General features: G+C 42.7%; 2 protein-coding genes across 3 annotated transcripts in view; both read right to left on the reverse strand.

The window, feature by feature from the left end:
• The window catches only part of LOC135235968 (GRB2-associated-binding protein 2-like), a 52,877-nt gene extending 49,255 nt beyond the window's left edge, over positions 1–3,622 (reverse strand). The window contains exon 1 of one of the 2 annotated variants that reach the window (XM_064302075.1): positions 2,891–3,622. In XM_064302075.1, the coding sequence (XP_064158145.1) occupies positions 2,891–2,959 (69 nt within the window). In that variant the 5' untranslated portion in view covers positions 2,960–3,622. The remainder of the gene's footprint in view (positions 1–2,890) is intronic. The other variant, XM_064302074.1, reaches the window with a different exon arrangement.
• A 1,771-nt stretch (positions 3,623–5,393) lies between these two features.
• On the reverse strand, positions 5,394–20,424 carry nars2 (asparaginyl-tRNA synthetase 2, mitochondrial). Its single transcript, XM_064302076.1, has 14 exons — positions 20,012–20,424; positions 18,786–18,895; positions 17,258–17,378; positions 15,749–15,889; positions 13,135–13,215; positions 11,708–11,811; positions 9,949–10,081; positions 8,101–8,199; positions 7,885–7,922; positions 7,703–7,769; positions 7,149–7,286; positions 6,403–6,500; positions 5,902–5,928; positions 5,394–5,785 (listed from the first exon to the last, which is right to left on the reverse strand). The coding sequence occupies exons 1-14, from the start codon at positions 20,168–20,170 to the stop codon at positions 5,641–5,643; spliced, it is 1,461 nt and encodes a 486-aa protein (XP_064158146.1). The 5' UTR covers positions 20,171–20,424; the 3' UTR covers positions 5,394–5,640.
• Between the last annotated feature and the right edge of the window lie 1,726 nt (positions 20,425–22,150).

Raw genomic sequence — 22,150 nt, forward strand, 5'->3', positions numbered from 1 at the left:
TAAAGCTGACAGTCTGCACTTTAACCTCATATTCATGGTTTCACTTCAAATCCTATGCGCTGGAGTACAGAGCCAAAACAACAAAAAAATTGTGTCACTGTCAAAATATTTAGATTGCAGTGTACAATGAGGAAATGTGTAAAGGATAGTAATTCTTTATGCAGGAGCGTCCCGTTTGTGAGTCCCAGCAGCGGTAATTGAATTATTGAGCAAACAGTGTGCATGTCGGTAAGGATTTTGCATGTGGGAGAAGTTGGGTGGGTTTAAACCACTAAGCAACAGTATATAGTAGGGCTAGAGTATATTGCTCATCAATGGTAATGCAGGCACCTGATTATTTGTTTTCACATTGATGTAATCGTATTGGCTTGGACATCAAGTAAACGTGTATCAGGGTGAAGGTTTAATATAATGGAGTATTATCTGAGAACGTGTGCACCTTAAAGTAATCCTGTTGTGTACATATACTATGAACTGATGTGTGTAACTTGGCAAGTGTACCTGGTAGGCTGGTCCAGATTCTCCTCCCACTGCCTTCTGTATCTTATGACATTGTTTCTTCAATGCTTTTATAATAAAAATATTTTTTTTATTTTGTTAAACCCTGTGTCTGTTTTGGCCTACACCAAGTTCCTCAACCCTATTCTGAAAGAACCACCTAAACTGAAGAGGGAGTATTTAGCCTGTAGGTTGTGAGCTCCAACTGGCTGAAACTCAGCTGTAATTTCGGGCATACTATTTTGACCTGTCTCTAGTTGACAAATACACTAGGTCAAAAGACGTAAAATAAAAGTATTTTTGTGTCTTGCATCGCCACAGGCTGCCCTGGACACCCAGGGTCCAACCGTCGCTTAAAATAGCGGCCCTCATTAAGACGTCCAGGATGTCAGATGACGGCAACGCCGTAATGTAAATGGATTCCATTGTCCTTGGCCGTCTCACTGCAGAGCTCGAAAAGTCAGGGAATCTCAAACGGACAGATTTAGCATTTATGTCGGGCCGTCCATCCTCCCCACTCAGCCATTTATCTCGTAAAAGAGCCACCTCACTTCTGACTTAGTTTTCAGCTTGTCTGCAGTGTATAAATCTGCATGGTTGCATGTTTAGAATAATGAAACATAGTCACAGACGATTTATTAGTGCGTTAATTGGAGGCTATTGATAAGTGTAAACATCCAAGCTTCCGTGGTCACTGTCTGTAATGTAAATTTGGAAACACTGACTGACAATTTCCTGACAGGTCAGCTGATCTATAGGCCATTTGCGCAGTTGTTTTAACAACTAGACAAAATCAGACCAAAACGGGTAAGAAAACTATATTTTCTTCTTATTATTATTATTTGGTCATGCACGTGATTTCCATGCAATTGTTCTCAAGATTGGATTCATCTTTCCCTGTTGTCTCATAAAAAGACGTCCATGTTTAAGATAACTCATATCCCAATATAACTGAGGGATATAATCGCGGGCAATGAGGCACGGTTCACCAGAGCTGCAGCGAAACAAGTGACGGCTGTATGTATGCATGTTTGAACATTTGTCTTTATCTTCCATTTTAACATCCGCATTATTTGTGGCAGAGCTGGACACGCGAGAAAAGCCGCTCTGAGATGATAACCAAGGAAAAGCCACGCGCAGCCTAGAGACCACACCTCAAGATGATTAAATCTGGTGTTCAAGTTTAACTGTTGTTTTTGTTGCTTGAAAACACAGTTTTCCAATAATATAATCCGCATTTAAATGGGGATGGGCACAGGTTTAATGGACCGATTAAAGCAAAAAGAAAAAAAATCTCCCTAATCGCGTCCTTTACTGCAAAACAATCCGAACGTTATAGGCTATTTTGATGCTTTAAAGACTGTTGTATCGTTGACATTTTCACAATGACGTACTGATGACATGTATATATCACCAAAATAAATATTTCTTTGCTGTTCATGATTTTGAACTCAACTATTTGATATTTTAGACGTGTTGTAATATTTATTATTTGGCAACTGAATAACTGTCAACATAAAACGAAAACACTTAATAGTTTTTATTGAAGCCAAAATACGCACTAGGGAACTGAACTATTTTTGTCTTTTTCCTTGGACTTAGAGCATACATGCCCGTCCGGTTTGTAGGCTATAACGCATCATTTCGAAATGAAGTGAAGTAGGTAGCCTACAGCAGCCACACGTTAAATTACACACTACTTAGTCACAAGAATTGTGATAAACAGCGGTTCAATGGTTCGAATGAACCCGTAAAACAGGTGCTCACGGCTTCTAACGCAAGCAATTAAATGCATCTTGTCCGGGCTTTTAAACTAACTTCAACGACCCCGTTCTATACATTGTGCTGATCCGAGTTTTAGCCCATAATCAGCTGTCCGTTTCTGTTGATGCTCAACAGCACAACACGAATTCAGTAGGGCACGCTAGCGCGCACGCCATAGCACTGCTTATGTGTGTAATAAACATCCTGTCGTAACATAAATCGCCGGGTAAAAGCAAAATCTTGTACAAGTTCACGTTTCAAACTGCCAGAGACCACACAAAAGCAAAGACCGTTAAAACGCAAAACTTTTATGAGAAGAGATTACAGTTACGCGCGTTGAGTCTGGGTGTAACCGGTTCAACTGCAGAACACCTGCAAGCGCTGAGACGCAGAGTAGGGCGTCTTATTCAAAATATGTATCACATTTCCACTATCAGCTTTTAGTGCCTCAATACCAAGATAGGGCAGTTGAATATTATTCCAGACGGTGTCTACATACAATATAATCTGTAAAGCCGTTCGATCGTTCACCATTTCAAGAAAACTCCACCTAACTGTCATTATATAAGATACATTTCTAATATAGTAACACAAATAGAATAATGTTTTAAGAACAGCGATTACTCACATATCTTCGTAGTTTTTTCTCTGGTGGCGACTTTCTCAGCCATCCTTGGCAGATAATTTCTCCGCTCATTGTTGACAGTGTTCCTGTCAAAATTTCCTCAGATTCCAGCGTTTAAGGGTGCACACAGGAGTAGCCAACTCCGATGCCCTCTCCCATTCAGTTTGTACTGAAATGGGAAAAGCAGGGCTGTCGTTGCCGGGCACACTTCAGCGCAACCCGGTGCCCCATATATAGCAACGAAATGACTCCGTTGTTTGTCCTGCTATGTCCTAGCGCATAACAGCCACCCCACCTCCGTATATGACCTAACCGTGTCTGTTAAACGAATACAAGGAGGTGGCGGGTTCCTTAGATCCGTATCTATGGCATAGAGCACCAGTGAGTTGCTGTGATGTAGGAAGTAAGGTCTGAGCTGTTTGTTTCCCTGCTCATACCACGCCCGCTCAGGGACGAGCCGCCCATGGATAATCGGCCAGCGAAGTGCGTTTCACTTGGAGAACAACCGAGTCACTATGGGGTCGTACAGTACATTGGATGACGTAAAGTTCATTATTTGATTTCGCTATTCAGATTCCCTCATAACAGCAGCACACGAATGGACACTGTGGCATTTGCAGTTGCTGCCACACGCAAATATTGTGATTCTCAAAATGCACGATGAAGTTTCAGACCGGTGTATTTTACTTTTAAGGGTCATTATCAAATCGAACACTCGCAATCGTAGTGGTAGACTTACACATATTACCGAAACAAAGTTTCTGCCCTGAAGACAGTTACTCGATGGATAAATACTCTGCATAAACAGTAGTATTTTATACTGAGCGTGTAATAAATTATGCGCTCATCTACGTTTTTCTAAGTCAATACTAAAATATGTATTAATGTGCATTTAATTTTCAACTTCATCCATACGAAATTATGTGAACATTCACTCAAACAGCCATTTCCTTGACACAATCACTTGATGATTTGAAAGCAAATGTTTATATATCTTACGTTGATATGAATGAAACTAACAATAGATATCCTGGTTCGTCGGTCATGAATACAATTTATTTGCTGGCTGAAAACTATAGGTAATAAGGTGTCGATATAATGACATCGGTATACTTCAGAAATGCCTGACAGCTATTTAAGTCGCTTCTATTCAAAATGTAACGTGGAAACCGTACACAAAGCTCACATGCTTCGAACGCAGATTGTACCAGACGTTAAACGGGAAGAAGCGCGCCACCAAGAGGAGACAAGGAGCGGTTGTGACACCTTAAAATTGCACAGATGATTCGGTTTACTCAGTTTTAAATTTGTTTTTGTAATGTGCCACGAGGCAATATTAATTAGCCAACTAGTGTAGCAATATATAAGTAGTAAAATCGCTGCACTAATGAAAAAATTTCCGCTGAGCTGTCAGCAGAATAAGGACTGAAGCTAAGCGGTTTAAAAAATGTACAACATATCCGCCCGAAAATCCAGCCAGTAAGAGACAGATGTAAAAGCACTGTAAGAATCGATTTCCATAAAAGTGGCTTTAAAAAAAATAGATCACACACTGAGAAAAGTGTTAAAAAACAGAACTTGCTGCATTGACATTTCTCATGAAAATAACATTTAAAAAAACAAACAAACACGAAGTTATCATTGGAATGAGGTACTAATTGTACGCTCTTTTACGTATAGGTTAAAATTCGCCGTTTGAGAAGTGGGTTCTCATCACTTTTGATTCCCCCCAACACTTCTACAACCAGAACCGTATATACAAAGAAACATGTTTTTCACAAAGCTTTTTCTTTTTTCTCCATCAGATGTAAAATAATATAGTATTCTCTAGAGCAGAACATGAAATCCTCATCAAGACTAGTGTCTCTTTCAGGCAGTCAGAAATGTGCAAATGTCGCATTTGCTTCAGGCCGCACAAGCGACGTGCTGTGTACCGTTTAGGCCGCATAACTGGTTGCAAAACAGTTTACAAGAAATTGAAAGAAAGGAATGTGTTTTCCCCCCTAAATTGTTTAGTCAGCGTTCTAGAATTTCATTGCTTTCAATCAGCAGTACAGGTCGTTACCTCAGCATTAGACCGTTCGGTTAAGACTTGCACCTTAAATGATTAAATGTAGCCATTTATCAGATGCTACATCGAGTTGAGCCAATGCAAAGTCATTAATACTGAAACCAATAGTAGCAGTTAACACAAACCTAAAATATAAACATAAGCACCATTGTAGGTCCAAGAGAGAGACACAGAAGGTAGTAATGTAAGTAGCAAACATGTTTGAGATTGCAAAGAAAGTATGAATTTAAAAAAACATTCTGCGAATAAATCAATTTAGTCCTGGATTTCTTTACCATGCTAGTCAGGCTTTGACTTTGAAAGAGGAACATATAGAAATGCTTTCCGTTACATAACATTCAAAGTTCAGCCAGAATGAAAAGAAGAAACGTGAATCACCAAACCAACCCAACACCAAGAAAAATATATTATTCAAGGAAAAAATGAGAAGCAGGATGTCTGTACAGGCCCTTTTGTTTAATATTATGACTGAAATTGCTGATGATCAGCAAGACATGGGAAGTAGACATGATTTCGGAGAGCATACTATCTTCTGTTCATAAAAAATAGTTCATAATTTCAAGATGCAGCCAAAAAATAAAAAATAAAAAAACCTTGCAGACACTGACACAAAAATGGCATCACTTCCTGGACTGCGGTTCTCATGTGAAATGCAGAAAGACACACGGCATGTGCGATTGGCTTAGAGGACGCAGGAGTGAGGAAACCGTGGAAACGGAATAACATCTTTGATATTCTCAACTCCCAGAATGCACTGCAGGTACCGTTCAAATCCCATCCCAAATCCACCGTGAGGAACAGACCCAAACTGCCTCAACTCCAAATACCTGGACAGGAAGAAGAGTGATACAGGGGTGTATAAAGGGCAGGGAGGAAAGAAGCTTCCACACGAGGCTAATTATTTATAATGAATTCCTCTGTCGAGTTTAGTTTATGTTCTTACCATTTGAAGGTTTCTTCCAAGCCGACCCTGCAGAAGAATACACGCATCACAACACCTGTCAGTATTTTCTGGCCACAAGCCATAAAAAGATATGAGTTTGCTGCAAAGGTTTTATTATCCCAGGTGATGTAAACACGGCAGATTTTGTGTTGGAATTTCATCTTGCAGCTACAGTACAGGTTAACAACTATAAAAACTATAAATACTGATTATTTTTGTTCCTCATACTGAAACAATGTGTGACAGAAACACACATACACACACACTTTAAAGGTCCAGGAAACTTAAATCTGAATTATTTTCCAATGTGTTAGGGTTAGGGTTAGTTATTTAAAAATAAAAACTGGGCACAACAGCCTGTCTACAGCCCCGGAAGAGGTTATTCCCAGTAGAGCAGAGGCCAGAGTTTAGCCTGTGGACCTTATGAAGCCTCCTAGTGTTTTTCTACAGCTGAGGATGTGTGACGGACAGGCGAGGGGGCGTGGCTTTCTCTGCCCTTACCGTGCCAGGCGTGCCCGCAGCATCTCCAGCCTCTCCTCTCTCAGCGTGCCCCCAAACAGCTCCCCGACCCCCGGCACCAGCAGGTCCACTGCCGCCGCCTGCAGAGGCAGAGGAACACCGTGACCAACGCCGCTGCCACACCAAACAGGACCGCGACGGACCGGTCTAGACCAGGTACAGCCACAGCAGAACACCATGAACAACCCTGCTCCCATGACAGACCAAGCCAGGACAGGACGGAACGGTCCAGACCGGGTACAAGCACTGGGGAACACTGTGACAAACCAAACCAGGTACAAGCACAGGGGAACACTGTGACAAACCAAACCAGGTACAAGCACAGGGGAACACTGTGACAAACCAAACCAGGTACAAGCACAGGGAACACGTACAAACCAGACAAGCACAGGGGAACACTGTGACAAACCAAACCAGGTACAAGCACAGGGGAACACTGTGACAAACCAAACCAGGTACAAGCACAGGGGACTGCCCCGACTACCAGAACCATTTATTTAAAACTGTAGCGGAGGGGAGGGGGCACACTAGGTCCAACACGAGCATGGGGGCGGGCTATCAAAGCTGGTGAACACAGGTGTAGTACTCTCCTTTATGTCACAGTTGTGTCTGAACTCCTCAGTCCTAAACCCAAACAGCCCAAATGGAACAATAGAATAGAATGGGTCTCAAAAGTTCCCACTCAAACTGCAAGTGTGGAAATGTTCCGGAGAAACTTGTGATATTACCGTGTGGCGTGGCTGGTCTTCGTTGTCCCGTGCGTAGAAAGGCTTGAGCTCGTAAGGGTAGTCGATCACAAACAAGGGGACGTTCCCGCAGTGCTTCACCAGGTACTTCTCATGCTCCGTCTGCAAGTCACACCCCCACTGAGGAACAGACAGACAGACCGACAGACAAGCACCACAGACAGACAGAAACAGAAAACAGCTCAGTATTCTACAGGTCTGATATGGAACTCATTACTTCATCACACTACGTTCATCATGAAGACTGACGTGGGAATTTAGTATCATAACACCAAAAATGGGCGGAGAAATAATTATCTGTCAATCAATGGCTCCTTTGAACCAATCAAAAGGTTTAGATCCTTCCAACAAGACAAAGTGCGGTTTAAATCAGTGTTAGCTGTGGCATATGGTACAGTAGTTCCACCCAGTATTACGACTTAGTAGCATGACACCGCCCCAATTCTCCCAGCATTCATTTTTACTTTCTGTTCATGATTATATTTGGTTTTGATATGACCGTCTGTAAATTAGAGTGAAAGGCTGCCATTTCTTACCTCCGTTTTAAACTCAAATGTCTGGGAACTGCGGCTTAGAAGGTCTATGGCCTCAGTGTAGGTAATCCTACAGCAAATGAGAAAAAAAATACATAAAAATAATAATGAGGTTTGCCATTCGACAAACGAGACACGTTGTGCTTTATTACACCCTGTAGTGAAGCTGTACGCCGGACACTTACACTTTGAATTTATCCTTCAGCATAAGATCCAGTCTTTCCTTGGAACGGGAGACAAAGCGTTAGCTCTTACAAACACGAGCAGCAGCTGAAGTCTTTATGTTGTAATTTCACAAACTGCAACGAAAGCAGCGACTTGAACTTGAAATTGCAATAAAAAAAAACAAAAAAGAACCATTTCAATTGTGCGTGTAAACTGTGCTTGTAAATCTCAAGTACCTTATGTCCAGGAGCTATGTACTTGTGAAATAACTCGATATCCTCTGCACATCGAGAAAGAAGGCATTCTGTGGTGAATTTAAAGAGGTTCTCCATGACCTGAAGTGGATACAGAAAATACAGAGGAAAAAAGGGATGGGTACACCTCTGACAGATTTATTCTTTATGAATGAGATTCTTATGAGGATATGCCATGCATTTTTCCATCATTAATATTGTGACGATTCTAAACTCAAAAACACGCAGTCGATGCAGTGATGTCGGCTTGACAGTGGATCACTCGTTGGCGCCCTCTGGTGGATATTCTGCTCAGTGCAGGAAGCAACATGGGCAAGGTGGTTTCATGTTCCACTCAATTACATTTCACTTTTCAGCATTTAGCAGGCACTAAATGAGCTATGCAGAGCGAACTGACACAGGTGGAATTTTTTATTCTAAATATTTTAAAATATATATCTATATAGCTGGATGTTATATAAATTCAGATTAAATACCTTCCTCATGGGTACAATGACAGTGCCCCATCTGGGAATGGAACCCAAAACCACAAAGTTACAAACCCAGTTCCTAAACCATTACACCGCTACACTGACACCCAGGCGTTACCAACAAAATAACGCAGAGTTTCTGATGACATTTGCTGATGGAGAGATAGTGAGCAGCACACTGAGATGGATGAAGAGATGCAACGAGAAGCATTGTTTGGCTTGCGTGTTAAACCCAAAATAAGAACACTGCACTGTCTGAGCCAGTTCACACACAGGCACCGTTTATGGACAGAGAGGGGTCAAATCAGCTGAGCACTCGGCACAATGGCCGCCATTTCACAGTTTCAGATGAGCGTTTGACCCAGGGGCGGTCCCCGGTTTACACGAGCACGGTAAGGCCATCAATCAAACCCGCGGGGGCGGGGACTGAAATGCTGAGCTGTGCACATCTTCCACTTCAAACGTGACTTTTAACCCAATGATGTATATTTTCTTTTAAAAGAAGTTTACTAGCTTATTTTTAAGGTGAGCACTCATCATGGTTAATTCTTCCAATCTCAGTATAGCTATCAGCCATTCAGAAAAATGAAAGTCACGCATATTCGTACTAGTGCATTTTAATGGAACGCCACAGTGATCTTCAGCAGAGCTCCTGAGCAGGTTACACACCAAGCAGACACGGAACGGCTGTTAATTAACTTGTGCTTCCAGTGGAGAGAAGCTAAATGTCGATTCACACGCCCCCGCCCCCCTTTATTTTATCGGAAATAACAAATGAGCTGCCCTCCCTCTTTAGCTCTAATCATACTGCGCTGAGGCGCAATAAATTGTACCTCCAACGTTAACCGCGCGTTTCCGTTTGTTCCGAGGCGGCCGACTCTGCTTAAAGGTCAATTCGGCGATTCCATCTTATAATTACACAGGGAAAGCTGAGGCCCGACGGACCCACAGATCCATATTCATTTCAAACGTAAAGGCAGTTCAACTGACACACGGCGGGGGGGAGGGGGGGGGATTTCTACATTGTAATAAAGTAGCAGCGTCTGTATCAGATAGGAACTGTGATGGAAGACTACATTAGAATGTTACAGTAAAGACTACGAAGCCCACATGGAAGCGGCTTCAAATTAAAACTGTTACCATAATAACGAGTTACGAGCAGACCTGAGCAAGTCCGCCTCGTCTTAATACTCTGAAGTGCTCTGGAGATTTGACACGTCAAATATCTGGAGGCCAAAGCAGCCGTCTACAAATGTTCTAAAAACGCAACAGTTCGAGCTGAAGGAAAATAAAAGTCGCAAAGCCGTCTCCTGAGCCTATGTTCGACGTGAACTGGCCTTGAGAGGGCGCTGCTGCGTACCGTCAGAAGGTCCTCCAGTGACTGGGTGAAAGAGAGCTCCGCCTCCACCATGTAGAACTCGGCCAGGTGTCGTCGGCTCTGGGAGGTCTCGGCTCGGAAGGCCGGGCCGAAGGTGTACACACAAGGAAAAGTCCTAAAAAAAACAAAAACAAAACACACTTTCTGCACATCACCGTTTACGACAAAGTGCTCATATAAATGAAGTGTACATCCTCCCAGTAACACTTTCCATGATTAGTGCTCCATCAGAGGTATATAACTCCTACATAAGTGCTACATAGCACATTCATACTGTAAGAACTACATAAACACCCATAGATGCTTATGCCAGTAACCGCTAACCAGCATGTTGTGGGTTATGTCACCATTAATGCAGAATGTTACTTTCACATGACAAACCAAGTAGCACACACACCATATGCCTACTTGTAGTTATTGACAGAAGAATTTAAGAATGTATATGTAGTGATTATGAAGGAGTTGTATAGGTCTTATGAAGGATCATTCAGGGAAGGTGTTGCCATCCTTGCTGATTTATTCCACATACAGGTAATCTCATACACATATCCCTGCACATATCTCATTCTCATAATTCATGCGTTTTTTAATGTTTTTGTTTAGTGATTAAAGTAACATAATTTCAAAGAAAATTAAGATCTTATCAAAACATAATGTTTCAGTTGTTATTTAAGCCAGCCATACATTGTATATTCACTCTTATTAATTATTCCCATCGGAGTTCCATGAGCTGTTAGCAGTTGTTTGCCACTTTCAAATGTTAACATTCAGCTACACTTTGGGTCTATTTACAAGCCTCTGGAATGGCTGAGTCAGTAAAGGCTCTCACTCTGAGAGGTCAAAGGTCAGCCCCTTTCAAGCTTATGGACCAATAAATAAAAGTGATTTAAACGGTTTTTTGACGTTGGATGACAAACAACTTCCTAATCACATAAAATCTGCAAATTGAATTGGGTAAGGTCAAATCTGCCCAAGAGGAATTTAGAGTTTGGAAATATGTCAAAGGCTGACAGGATTCATATATCTAGACATTACAAATTCATATTGCTTCTGATGGAGAAAAAAAAAAGGTTATGAAATATACACAAGTCCAGTTTGTTTGAACTTGACTGAACCACAGTCCCAGCAACTGCACAAAATAATATATCCCAACATGCCTTGGGGTGGCATCATATATTAACCCTTAGCCAGAACCTGAGCAGAACTACAAGGGAAAGGACACATGCAGCATGGCTGAAAAATGCCTTTACTGTAAGTTTAAGTGTGTCCCCCATATGCAACTGGGGACCAAAGAGCCGTCCTCCACATCCCTGCTCTTTGATAGGTAATGGACTGAAATTCAATTAGTTCCAAAACTGTGAGGTGGTAAGATTTTTCCGGAAAGTTCAGCTTGTTAATTGCCACGGTGGCTTTTTAAGCACGCCCCAAGCTTCTGACCTTTCCGTAATGAAGGCCAGCTAAGGAGATGGACTAAATTAATAAAGAGCTTAAAATGAGAAAGCAGTTTGCAAGTGTGCTGATAATACAACTAAGCAGGGAGCCTGGATGAAAACTGCTTATCCCTGTGTGTGAGTGTACCCATGAGTGTGTGTGTGTGTGTGTGTGTGTGTGCATGCGCACATGTCTGTGGATGCGCAGTGTGCGTACAAGTGTACGTACATGTACACTGTGTGTGTGCGAGAGAGACACACAGAGACAGACAGAAAGAGAGTAGAAGGGAGAGAAACAGCAGAGAGCTCACCCTGCCATCACCTCCAGGTGGAGCTGTCCTGAGACGGTCAGGTATGCAGGTACGGAGAAGAAATGAGGGCTCTCCTCATCTGAGGTCCTGTCCCGGACTGCAGGCTGAGGAAAGATCAGAGCAGCTATCTGTCACTCTGTCAATCTCTCTCTGTATCCATCTGTCCTCTCCAATTATCCCTCCATCCACATGAGCAATCTACCTGCAGTTCCTCTACAATCCACTCAATCCACATGTAAACATCCTACCTGCAGTCCTCAATCCCCTCAACCCGCATAAACATCCTACCTGCAGTTCCTCTATCAATCCACTCAACCCACATAAACATCCTACCTGCAGTTCCTCTATCAATCCACTCAACCCACATAAACATCCTACCTGCAGTTCCTCTATCAATCCACTCAACCCACATAAACATCCTACCTGCAGTTCCTCTAATCAAATACACCTAAACTACACACTATAAACATCCTACCTGCAGTTGCTCTATCAATCCACTCAACCCACATAAACATCCTACCTGCAGTTCCTCTTCTAATCCACTCAACCCACATAATCCTACCTGCAGTTCCTCTTCTAATCCACTCAACCCACATAAACATCCTACCTGCAGTTCCTCTACCAAACCACTGAACCCACACCTGTGGCAGAAGTAAATAACCAGTCCTCCCCGATTCACCTGGCTTACAATGCATTTTTCCCCCAAGAAACATTTTTATAATGGTTATACCACCGTTCAAACTTACTCCAGTTTTACCGAGCTCAGCACAGGGCCTGATTCAATCAAATCCCAAAGTGGATTGCCCTTCCTTCTCAATAAAACCTTTAAAGTTTTACTGTTGCTCTAATAGTGTTATTTTCAAGCTGTCTCTAAAAGGGACTGGAGAGCGCTGCCTTTACGGCAGACTTGTGAAAACGGACATCACACCCAAAGCGTGGCAGTCGGCCAAGCGGCAGCAGTCATTACCAGCGTCAGCGTGAAGGATTTCTCTCTCTCACGCAGAGGGAGTATTTCAATATGACAACGCCCCCGTCCCCAGAGGATGAGTCATCGCCCAGCAGCCTGAGGAACACGGGGCTCACGCTATCCACATGCCACGGCCTCCCCGGTGACCAAATCATAGCCCCGCCGCTCATTTACGGATTCTTCTAGAACTATGCCGGAGACAGCATCCTCCACTTCCTGCAGCTAGCTGTAAGCGAGTGGCTCTTTATGTGGGAGAGAGGTGTGGTATTCCTCCTGTAGAATGCCATTAGTAGACTCCATGCCACAATGATTTCAGGCTGTACTGGCCAGACATAGTGGCCTGACACCCTGTTAAGTCACTACATCCGTTATTTTACTCACTGGCTGTGGTGCTAACATTAGGTGAGGGGCTGTAGGTTCACTACAGGGGGGACAAAGCTTTAAATGAAGAGAGACTCACCTCCACCTGGAAGATCTCCCCTGCTCCCTCGCAGTCATTAGAGGAGATCACCGGAGTGTGAATCTGCACAAAATGATTCTCCTGTAACAAAAACGGCATCATCAGCATCGGACTGGACTGCCATGCACTTCAGGGTAAAATTACATACAATAAAATACTGTATGTATATTTGAGCCAAGAGGATAATACAAGAAGACAGTCATTTTCTAATATGGCCTTCCATGGAAAAAAGAACATTGAGGACTCTAACATCAAGTACAAGTTATAAACGTACTGGTGTGAACATACCAGCACAGAAGCATGATTCAGCAGTACAGACACCGCACTGGGAACACACACCTTTTATCACATGTGCTGGATGGGGTGAAAAGTCTGAAATGTTCTCATAATACTGTCTGTGACACTAACAGGCTATTTCAGAAGAAATTGATGTAGCTCGTGTGCTCAGACCAGGGGTGGGCGATTCCGGTCGGGGATGGCTGAAGCAGAGCGTGTGGTTAGATTCTTGCATTGTGCTTTATGATAAGTTCCGTGCCACTTCCTGTACAATGTACGGAAAATTAGACAATGGCAAAGCTGATGGACCGGATCACCAGTCACGGCCAGCTCAAATATGTTGCATCGGAGCCAAGCAGGTGGTCACATGACAATGCTACAATACGTACATTCATCAAATGCGACTCAATACAGTGCTTTTAGCTTTTAGCAGGGCGACTCGCTGAAGCACTTCGTACATTCTGTTCAAGAGAAACAACGTAGACAAATTAAATAAAATTTGATAACTGAATGAGGTAACTGCTAACTACCGCTCAGTGAAGATACAGCCACAGACCTTAAGGACATAGGAAATAAGGACATAACGTTGCCTGTGGAGACCTCTTTACTGACTGTGCTACTTGGTAGCTGTTCTTCAGTGATATTTGGGACTTAGAGATGTTTGCAGAGTTAGTGTCACTGTGGAAAACAAAATGGAGGCCCTGTACAGCCTCTGAAACTATTACAGGAAAATTCCCCGCAAATGGTTGAATTTGTTTTCCTAAGCTTTAATGTTTTCGCAATTCTGTCAACCAAGGGTAGTCTTGCGATTATAAATTGTAATACATTTCCCATCAGGCTTTGCACATAGATGCAACAAACAAAGATAAGGCAATGAGTACTGGGAGCCTGAGGCAAGGGAATCACGGACATTACCGAGTACACCGTCTCTCAAGATAAAGTTAAAAAGAAGGGAACATTTGCTTGATCGACACGGACAAGCTTTCCGCACAAGTGCGTATGATTCACTTTAAAATCACAAAGAGAGTTTTCCCCCATCTGCACCACTGGGAGTCATTTGCCTAACTTTTCGGAGCGCTATCTCGTAAAGCAGAGCATTACGCTTATCATGCGCTGGGTGTTTGTTCAGTTCACTTCAGTTTATTATCTCCATTTCACATAGGAAAATGGATACACAGGAAGTTGCTTCCGGAAACTTCCCACAGTGAAAAACATGCATTTAAAGACAGCGACACCAACAGTCAGTGAATCTGCAGATAGTAAAAAATTATATTATTTAATTGATGAAGTTTTCCTTTAAATGTGTTTTATTATAAAATATTCTAATAGCCGAAACTGCATCTCTATTCACCGGTCTGGATTCTGACTCTAACCGAGTGGTGACCAACCCTGTTCCTGGAGATCTACCATCCTGTAGGTTTTCCCTCTGACCCTGACAAAGCACACCTAATTCAACAGCTAGAGATCGCTGTCCAGCTGATAATTAGTAGAATCAGCTGTGCCAAATTAGGGTTGAAATGAAAACCTACAGGACGGCAGGTCTCCAGGAACAGTGTTGGTTACCACTGCTCTAACCGAGGTAAATCTCCAGGAACAGGGTTGGTTACACGTCTGCTCTAACCGAGGTAAATCTCCAGGAACAGGGTTGGTTACACGTCTGCTCTTACCGAGGTAAATCTCCAGAAACAGAGTTGGTTACCGCTGCTCCTACCAAGGTAAATCTCCAGGAACAGGGTTGGTTAAACTGCTGGTCTAACCGAGGTAAATCTCCAGGAACAGGATTGGTTACTGCTGCTGTGCCGAGTTAAATCTCCAGGAACAGGGTTGGTTACTACTGATCTTACCAAGGTAAATCTCCAGGAACAGGGTTGGTTACCACTGCTCTTAACGAGATAAATCTCCAGGAACAGGGTTGGTTACCGCTGCTCTAACCAAGGTAAATCTCCAGGAACAGGGTTGGTTACCACTGCTCTTAACGAGATAAATCTCCAGGAACAGGGTTGGTTACCGCTGCTCTAACCAAGGTAAATCTCCAGGAACAGGGTTGGTTACACTGCTGCTCTTACTGAGGTAAATCTCCAGGAACAGGGTTGGTTACACTGCTGCTCTTACTGTGGTAAATCTCTAGGAACAGGGTTAGTTACCGTGCTCCTTACAAAGTAATCTCCAGGAAAGGGTTGGTTACCTGCTGCTCTACTGTGTAATCTCAGACAGGGTGGTTACACTGCTGCTTTAGGGGTAAATCTCTAGACAGGTGGTACACGCTGGTGTTACCCATAACAGTGGAAGCGCAGCCGCAGTACACATCTTAAGGGATGGGGCTCGGTGGGGACCTCACCTTGAAAAAGGCATGGATGGCGGAGGTGGCTTCGCTCCGTATCCTCAGCAGGGAGCCGAACGTGTTGGTTCTGCATCGCAGGTGCGGAAACTGCCGGATGTACTCCAGTCCGTGCCTTTCCTTCACTTTAAACGGGAAATCCTGCAACGACCACATGCCGTGTCTGCGCGTGAGTCACCACAACAACCACGTCTACCCTCGTTTTCAGTACCAGAACAGAGGGAGGGAGTTTTCATTAACTGCCACAGATGCCACCGTTTCACAAGTGTAGTTTCTGTTCAAAGTCTTTTTACATTCCAACTGGTAAAAATCTAATGGCAGTTTATAGCTACCATTAGGCCCTACCACAAGAGGCCCAGCCATTGTGTACAGAAGGCAGACAAAGGTACTGTACAGTCAAATGAGATAAACATAGCCTACATCCAGAGGTTGACAAAAGAAGGACACAGATTCACACACGAACATCTGTAGCTGTCTGTATTCTTTTCCTCAACCTATTAGGGCCTGTGGGAGTTCAGGAAGGAGATTCGCTTCCCCCACTTCCCCTATAGCTGGGAGAAAAACTTCCCAGTGACAGCTCATTCTTAAAGTGCTCCTTTGATGGCAGAGTATGGCAATCCCAGAATCCCTCTGGGCACTGACCTGAGTGCAGGTCCACGGAAGAGCCACACTGCTGTCATCATCAATATTTAACACAGCGTAACAGCTTAAAAATGTTCTGCCGGTCCTGGTGTCTAGACAACACCTCAAAAGCATGTTTATACCCTTTTCCATCCCAGCGCTTGCTCGCTTAATTCAGGTGGCAGGTAACTTTTTTTTTCCCCACTCTGGAGCCCAGGGAGAGCCAACGGTGTCAGTGTCAGCCAAACGTACGAGCCAGCGGTGGGAAAAGCCAGCGAGCTGCCCGTCGATAGCGCTTTTATCTGCGCCCGGACCGAGGGCACAGAGGAACAACCCGCTGCCACCGCTGATCACAGCAGACAATCAACCAACGGCTCGCCAGGACAGGCACGAATAAAAGAGCAAGGAGGAAAGAAATGGACCGTGATACTTCGGGCCACGGCCTCCATCTTAGATCGCAGAGCCCAAGGCAGTCGGGCTCAGACTGGGTAGACGCTAGCACTCAGTGGCAGCGGGATCAATACTACGCGGTGAAAGGGATCTGACCCATTCCGGGCACACGTGTCCAACCTGGGTTTTAACAAAAGTGTTAAAGAACGCGCTTTGGAATTGGTAACCCAACGAAAAAGCGTTCAGGCCACGCCTGCTCGGCTAGCTTTGATTTCAACTCCGAGGTGGAAAACTGTTAACATTCAGTTTTTTCAATACAGAAGGGACCAATTAACTGAGGCAAAATCTAAAATTATCCAACATATAATTCCCATATAATGTAAAACATGATCCCCATTGGCAGGTGATTTTCCCAATCTAGTGTTTTACCGGCATAAATATCATTTAGTTTGTGTGGTATAAGTGGTATATGAGGACAAATGTAAATACTGCGTTTACCACTGGGTTACAGTCCCCGATAACTCGGATTTGGGCCGCCTTTAGCTCCACGTTCTGCTTCTTGTGAGGACTCTTCACAAGGCTTCCGGAGATTTCCACAGAACTGCCAAACGTGAGGTGCCTTAACACAAACACAAACAAATGAGAGCAAACAAACAGCGAACAGCACGACACTGCCGACATGAAATAACCAAAAACATCACAAGCAGAAAGATGTGCCCACATTCACAGACACAGAGCATTACCCAACTTCAGTGGGAGTGTTCTCACTATTTAACAATGCTTCAATGGTATCACAGCTTGTTTTTTTTTGCTTTTTGTCAGATGTGTCCGGAATGAGATTCATGAAGCCGAGTCACTTCCTCTTCAAGCACCTTAATTTAAAGTTATTTATGGTGTAAAGGACAGAACCTACTCAATTCGGTGGAAATGGCTCATTCAGGAAAACTAAAGCAGAAGCAACCGGCATGCTAGATTCTGAACACCTTACAGGTTCATAACCAGACCCGTCCATATCCCCCTTCCCATAATCCCACAAGACATTTGCCCGATTACTGGCCTCTAGCCTCGCTTGCCATAGATGTGCTCTGTTAATAAAGTTTTCTACTTCTACCTGGTCAAGACCTTGTGCAGGAGGCTGTGATTTAAGCCAACTCAACAGCTGACCTATCACATAATGCTGGCCAAAAAATGTCTAGGACCAATCAGGTTTCAGGAGAGCATGCTACATTGGGAACGTTCCACTAATTTGCTGTTAGACCAAACTTAAAGCGTTATTTAAATCAATTGGCTAATTCTAACGTTTCTAACCTTGTAATCAACACATATGAGACTTTTAGAAAATTTCAAATCAATGGCAACCTGGCCTCCAAGAGTTACTCACATAGGAGATATTTTGAGAAAAACTGCTTAAAACTGCTAAGCGCTGCTTCTAATCGTAATACCAAACATTTTAATTCCAAAAAATACAAAACAACCAAGTGCATAATAGCCACGGAAATAAAACCAATTTATAAAGCTCATAAATGTGCCTCCAGCATGTACATCAGGGGTGTCAAACTGAATCCCAAGGAGGCTGCAGTGTCTGTGGGCCGCAGGTGTGTGGATTCCTTAGCCAGTCAATTACTTAAATGTAACACTTTTGAGCACCCCAAAAACCAGAAAACACTGCGGCCCTCCAGGACTGGAGTTTTACACCTGTGACTTACACTAACCTTTGGCAGAAACAACAAAACACACATATGCTTTCAAATATGTACAGTACATGGTAAATCCTGACAGAAGTTTTTGCAACATGTCCTGTAGATATTTTGTTGAAATAAAAAGCTTCAAAAACATTAGGAGGATCATATAAATGGCCAGTAAAGTATCAGGAGCTTTTGTGACCCATTCTTCTTTACTCTCTTTGATGAGAGATTTAATGTGGCTATATTTTATGGTTTTTAGATCGTACACTTTATAGATGGCAAAGTTGAGTTCACTTTGACTGACAGAAGATTACATAGACACTTTTTTTTTACACGCATACCTGTTATTCAGCTCTGAACTGGCCACAACCTGGAGACTCTGCAGGGAACTGCCATCATTCACGTGGAGAAACAGGTTTTCTTTTTGGGATCGCACAGACCGGACCCAGCCCTTGGAATAAAGCAACCACATTCATCTCATGCCATCTGGTTATCGGAGAAGATATCTTTCTATGTACTTTAAAAATCCAGCAAAAATATTGCAGCCATCATTCCATCATGAGTCGAGCGTGTCCATCTGCTTTGATTAGGCAGCAAATAAGCTAGACTGCTTTCTCCATGTTACATGGAGAAAACTCAAGAACGTAACACATATGAATATACGGTGCCGTTAAGAAGTATTCTTCCTGATTTCCTCTACTGCATAGGCTATTTGTCACACACTGAATGAATTCAGGTCTTCAGACAAAACGTAATGTTAGACAATGGGAACCTGAGTAAACACAAAACACATTTTTTACATTATAATTTCATTTATTTAATGGAAAACTTTATCAAACACATGTATCACCCATGTGAAAAAACTTAACTAATCGCACCACCTTTAGCACCGATAATTGTCACCAACTACTTCCAATAATTTGGTATCAGTCCTTCACATCACTTGGATGTTCTTCTGGGATCTTTTGGGACTTTCTGAATGAGTTATTGCTGTGCCTTTACATAAATTTTGGCATGCCAGCAACTCCTAGGAAGATTCATTACTGTTCCAAATGCCAATTAGGAGATAATGGCCCCAGAGCCTTAGAAATGGTTTTGTAACCCTTTCCAGACTGATATTGATATTACTGATCATAACTTTTTTTTCCTCATCTCTTCCTTCACCCTAATGGTAAGGTTCAATATGAGTGAGGTGTAGAATGAACAGAGCTGGCTGCTATCAAGCCTGGCTGTGTTCAGGGGGCAACTACTATTTCACATGGGTGATATCAGTGTTCGATAAGTTTTCACGAATGAAATCATTTTTTAAAAAGTGTTTTGTGTTTATTCGGTTTTCCTTTGTGTAATATTTCATTTTGTCTAAAGATCTGAAACCATTCATTGCCAAAAATATGCAATAACAGAGCAAATAAGGAAGAGGGCAAATCATTTTCGTGGCACTGTAGCTCACTGGGAGCACATGCAACTTTCAGCTAATGACTGATGTACTAATGCAATGTACAACACTCCGTGGCTTCCAAACGCTCACAATAGTATTGCTTACAAAAAGCAGGGTGCATAATCTTACCTGTATTCTAACTTGAGTTCCGATTTCCTGAGTCGAAAGTGCTTCACAGATTCTAAGCTTCTTCGACGGTTTCTGACAGTAGTGTTTGTACGTTGTCACTATACCCCGGGAGGAGCACGTCCTTCGAATCAGGACGCAACAAATTTTATTGAACTGCATTATTTGGGCTAGTTTTTGCTCTTCGAAGATTCAGCAAGCATGCTAGCTTGGCGTCGTAACAACTACAAATGCAATTACCGATACGGTACATACAAAGTAAATGCGGTTACGGTAGCATGTTGACTGCAGTACATTTGGGAAGGGGTTTAAATGATCTCGATTACAGTTAGGCAAAACATTGTCTCGCGCTGTGCAGCTCCATGCCTTTCATTCTGACATTCTGCCTGTTCGTGCTTCCGGATTTAAATGTACTTCCTGTTTAGGATACACGGTATTGGTTAGACGTAGTCACATCCTTTCCCCCAAGCCAATCAACGGTCGAGATAGTATACAATCAGAAATGCCTCTTGGGAACTGAAGTTTTTATGCCAATAAAACGAGTAATACAGGCACTTCACCATGTTATGAGCAAGTCAAGCGAGAAGTGAACTGAGATTTTACAGAACGTACAGTAGCTGGTATAATTAATAATTTTGCAGGTAAATCGAATGTGACTATCCCGCACGACACACTTAGACAGTAATTTATGTGTACTCTCGTCCACATTTCTAACTAAATTGATTTTAACTCTGGTCACACCAAGGTGTCAAGAACAGAAAAGAAAAAAAAAGAGGATTCTTCATAATTATTTTAGGGGGCAAAAAAGCGTTTATACTTCTGCCATATTTACCTGAACTCCTTGGAAGAGAAGATATTGTATTTCAATGGGACCTTCCTGGCTAAATGAAGGATAAATAAAAAGCAGGTCTGCTATGTTACACAAAAGGAGAAAAAAAATGTTTCATTTTGCAGGAGGTTATGCCCTTGTACACAATTTCAGAGGTATAAATAACTCTGCACAACTTGACATTGTACTCTATTGAACAATAAGCTGCAGTGCTGTTTGATGCCATGGAAGGTCATTCACAATGTTGGATTTGCCAGCTCTTGGTGGGTGGGGGTACGGGGGGCTCATGCTTTTGACAGCAGCTGCAGACAGAGACAGAAAGAAATACATCTCCCCCCCTGTGTGATGACATGAGTCACCTTTATAAGTCATCTTCAGAGTGTACTAATAACAGCAGTGGGGTCAAACACGATGAACACGTTTCACAGAAGTTTTACTATTGAGAATATGCAGCTATAATGGGCCAACTGATCTAATTTTCCCTCCATTTTCTCCTCCAACTGCCCTGGAACTGGTCCAGCTCCACGGTGCAGTGCTTTTGTAAAGCACTAGGGGGCAGGCTAATCCTGTAGGAACTGTTTTCTATCATTCTCCTCTAGACTGCACTTTGTCCAGATTGAATTTTTATAATTTTTTTATGTGACCATAAATTGAATGAAATTGTCTATTTATTTTCTTATTTGGCAGTTACTCTTAGCCAATGCATCAAACAAGGTTAATAGGGCACCGGGATACTGTATTTTAAATACCTTCACAGGGACAGTGATAACAGTCTGAATTATGGTATTACAATATTGCTTAATCACTGTATTTATACAACAGCTTATCATACAATGATGCTTAAGAGCAATTCTAATTTGCATCATATTACCCAGCTCATAAAATTACCAAACCTTAATCATCAAGAACAGAAATTCAGGGCATAGGTAGGGAAACCATCCTTGGAGGTCTTGTTATTGTTATTTCCAAATATTATTCCAGCTGAATTGGTGCGGGTGAAAGGCAAAAAAAGCCAAACACAGGCACATATTGCCTCATATTTCCAGTTGACTAAAAATCAAAAGACAAAATTCAACACTTTCTTGTAAACAGAAAGGAAAGGACATCCTACTGTGTCTTCGGCCAAGTGAAGTGAAATGAGATCTCTCTCTCCCTCTCCCTACTCTATTCTAAAACACACAGACACACACACACACACACACAGACACAGACACACACACACGCAAACACACACACAGACAGATAGACACATACACACACACACACACAGACAGACACACATACCGACAGACAGACGCACACACACACACACA

The sequence above is a fragment of the Anguilla rostrata genome, chromosome 12 (assembly GCF_018555375.3).
Source record: "Anguilla rostrata isolate EN2019 chromosome 12, ASM1855537v3, whole genome shotgun sequence".
Classification (NCBI taxonomy): domain Eukaryota; kingdom Metazoa; phylum Chordata; class Actinopteri; order Anguilliformes; family Anguillidae; genus Anguilla; species Anguilla rostrata.

Excerpts from the sequence above, each read along its gene's own strand:
- nars2 (XM_064302076.1), bottom strand. The coding sequence starts at position 20,170 with ATGCAGTTCAATAAAATTTGTTGCGTCCTGATTCGAAGGACGTGCTCC. Across the intron at positions 6,501-7,148 it reads AAGACCAGCCACGCCACACG|GCGGCGGCAGTGGACCTGCT; the intron begins GTAATATCACAA and ends CTGCCTCTGCAG. Across the intron at positions 5,929-6,402 it reads CTGCGGGCACGCCTGGCACG|GGTCGGCTTGGAAGAAACCT; the intron begins GTAAGGGCAGAG and ends ATTCTTCTGCAG.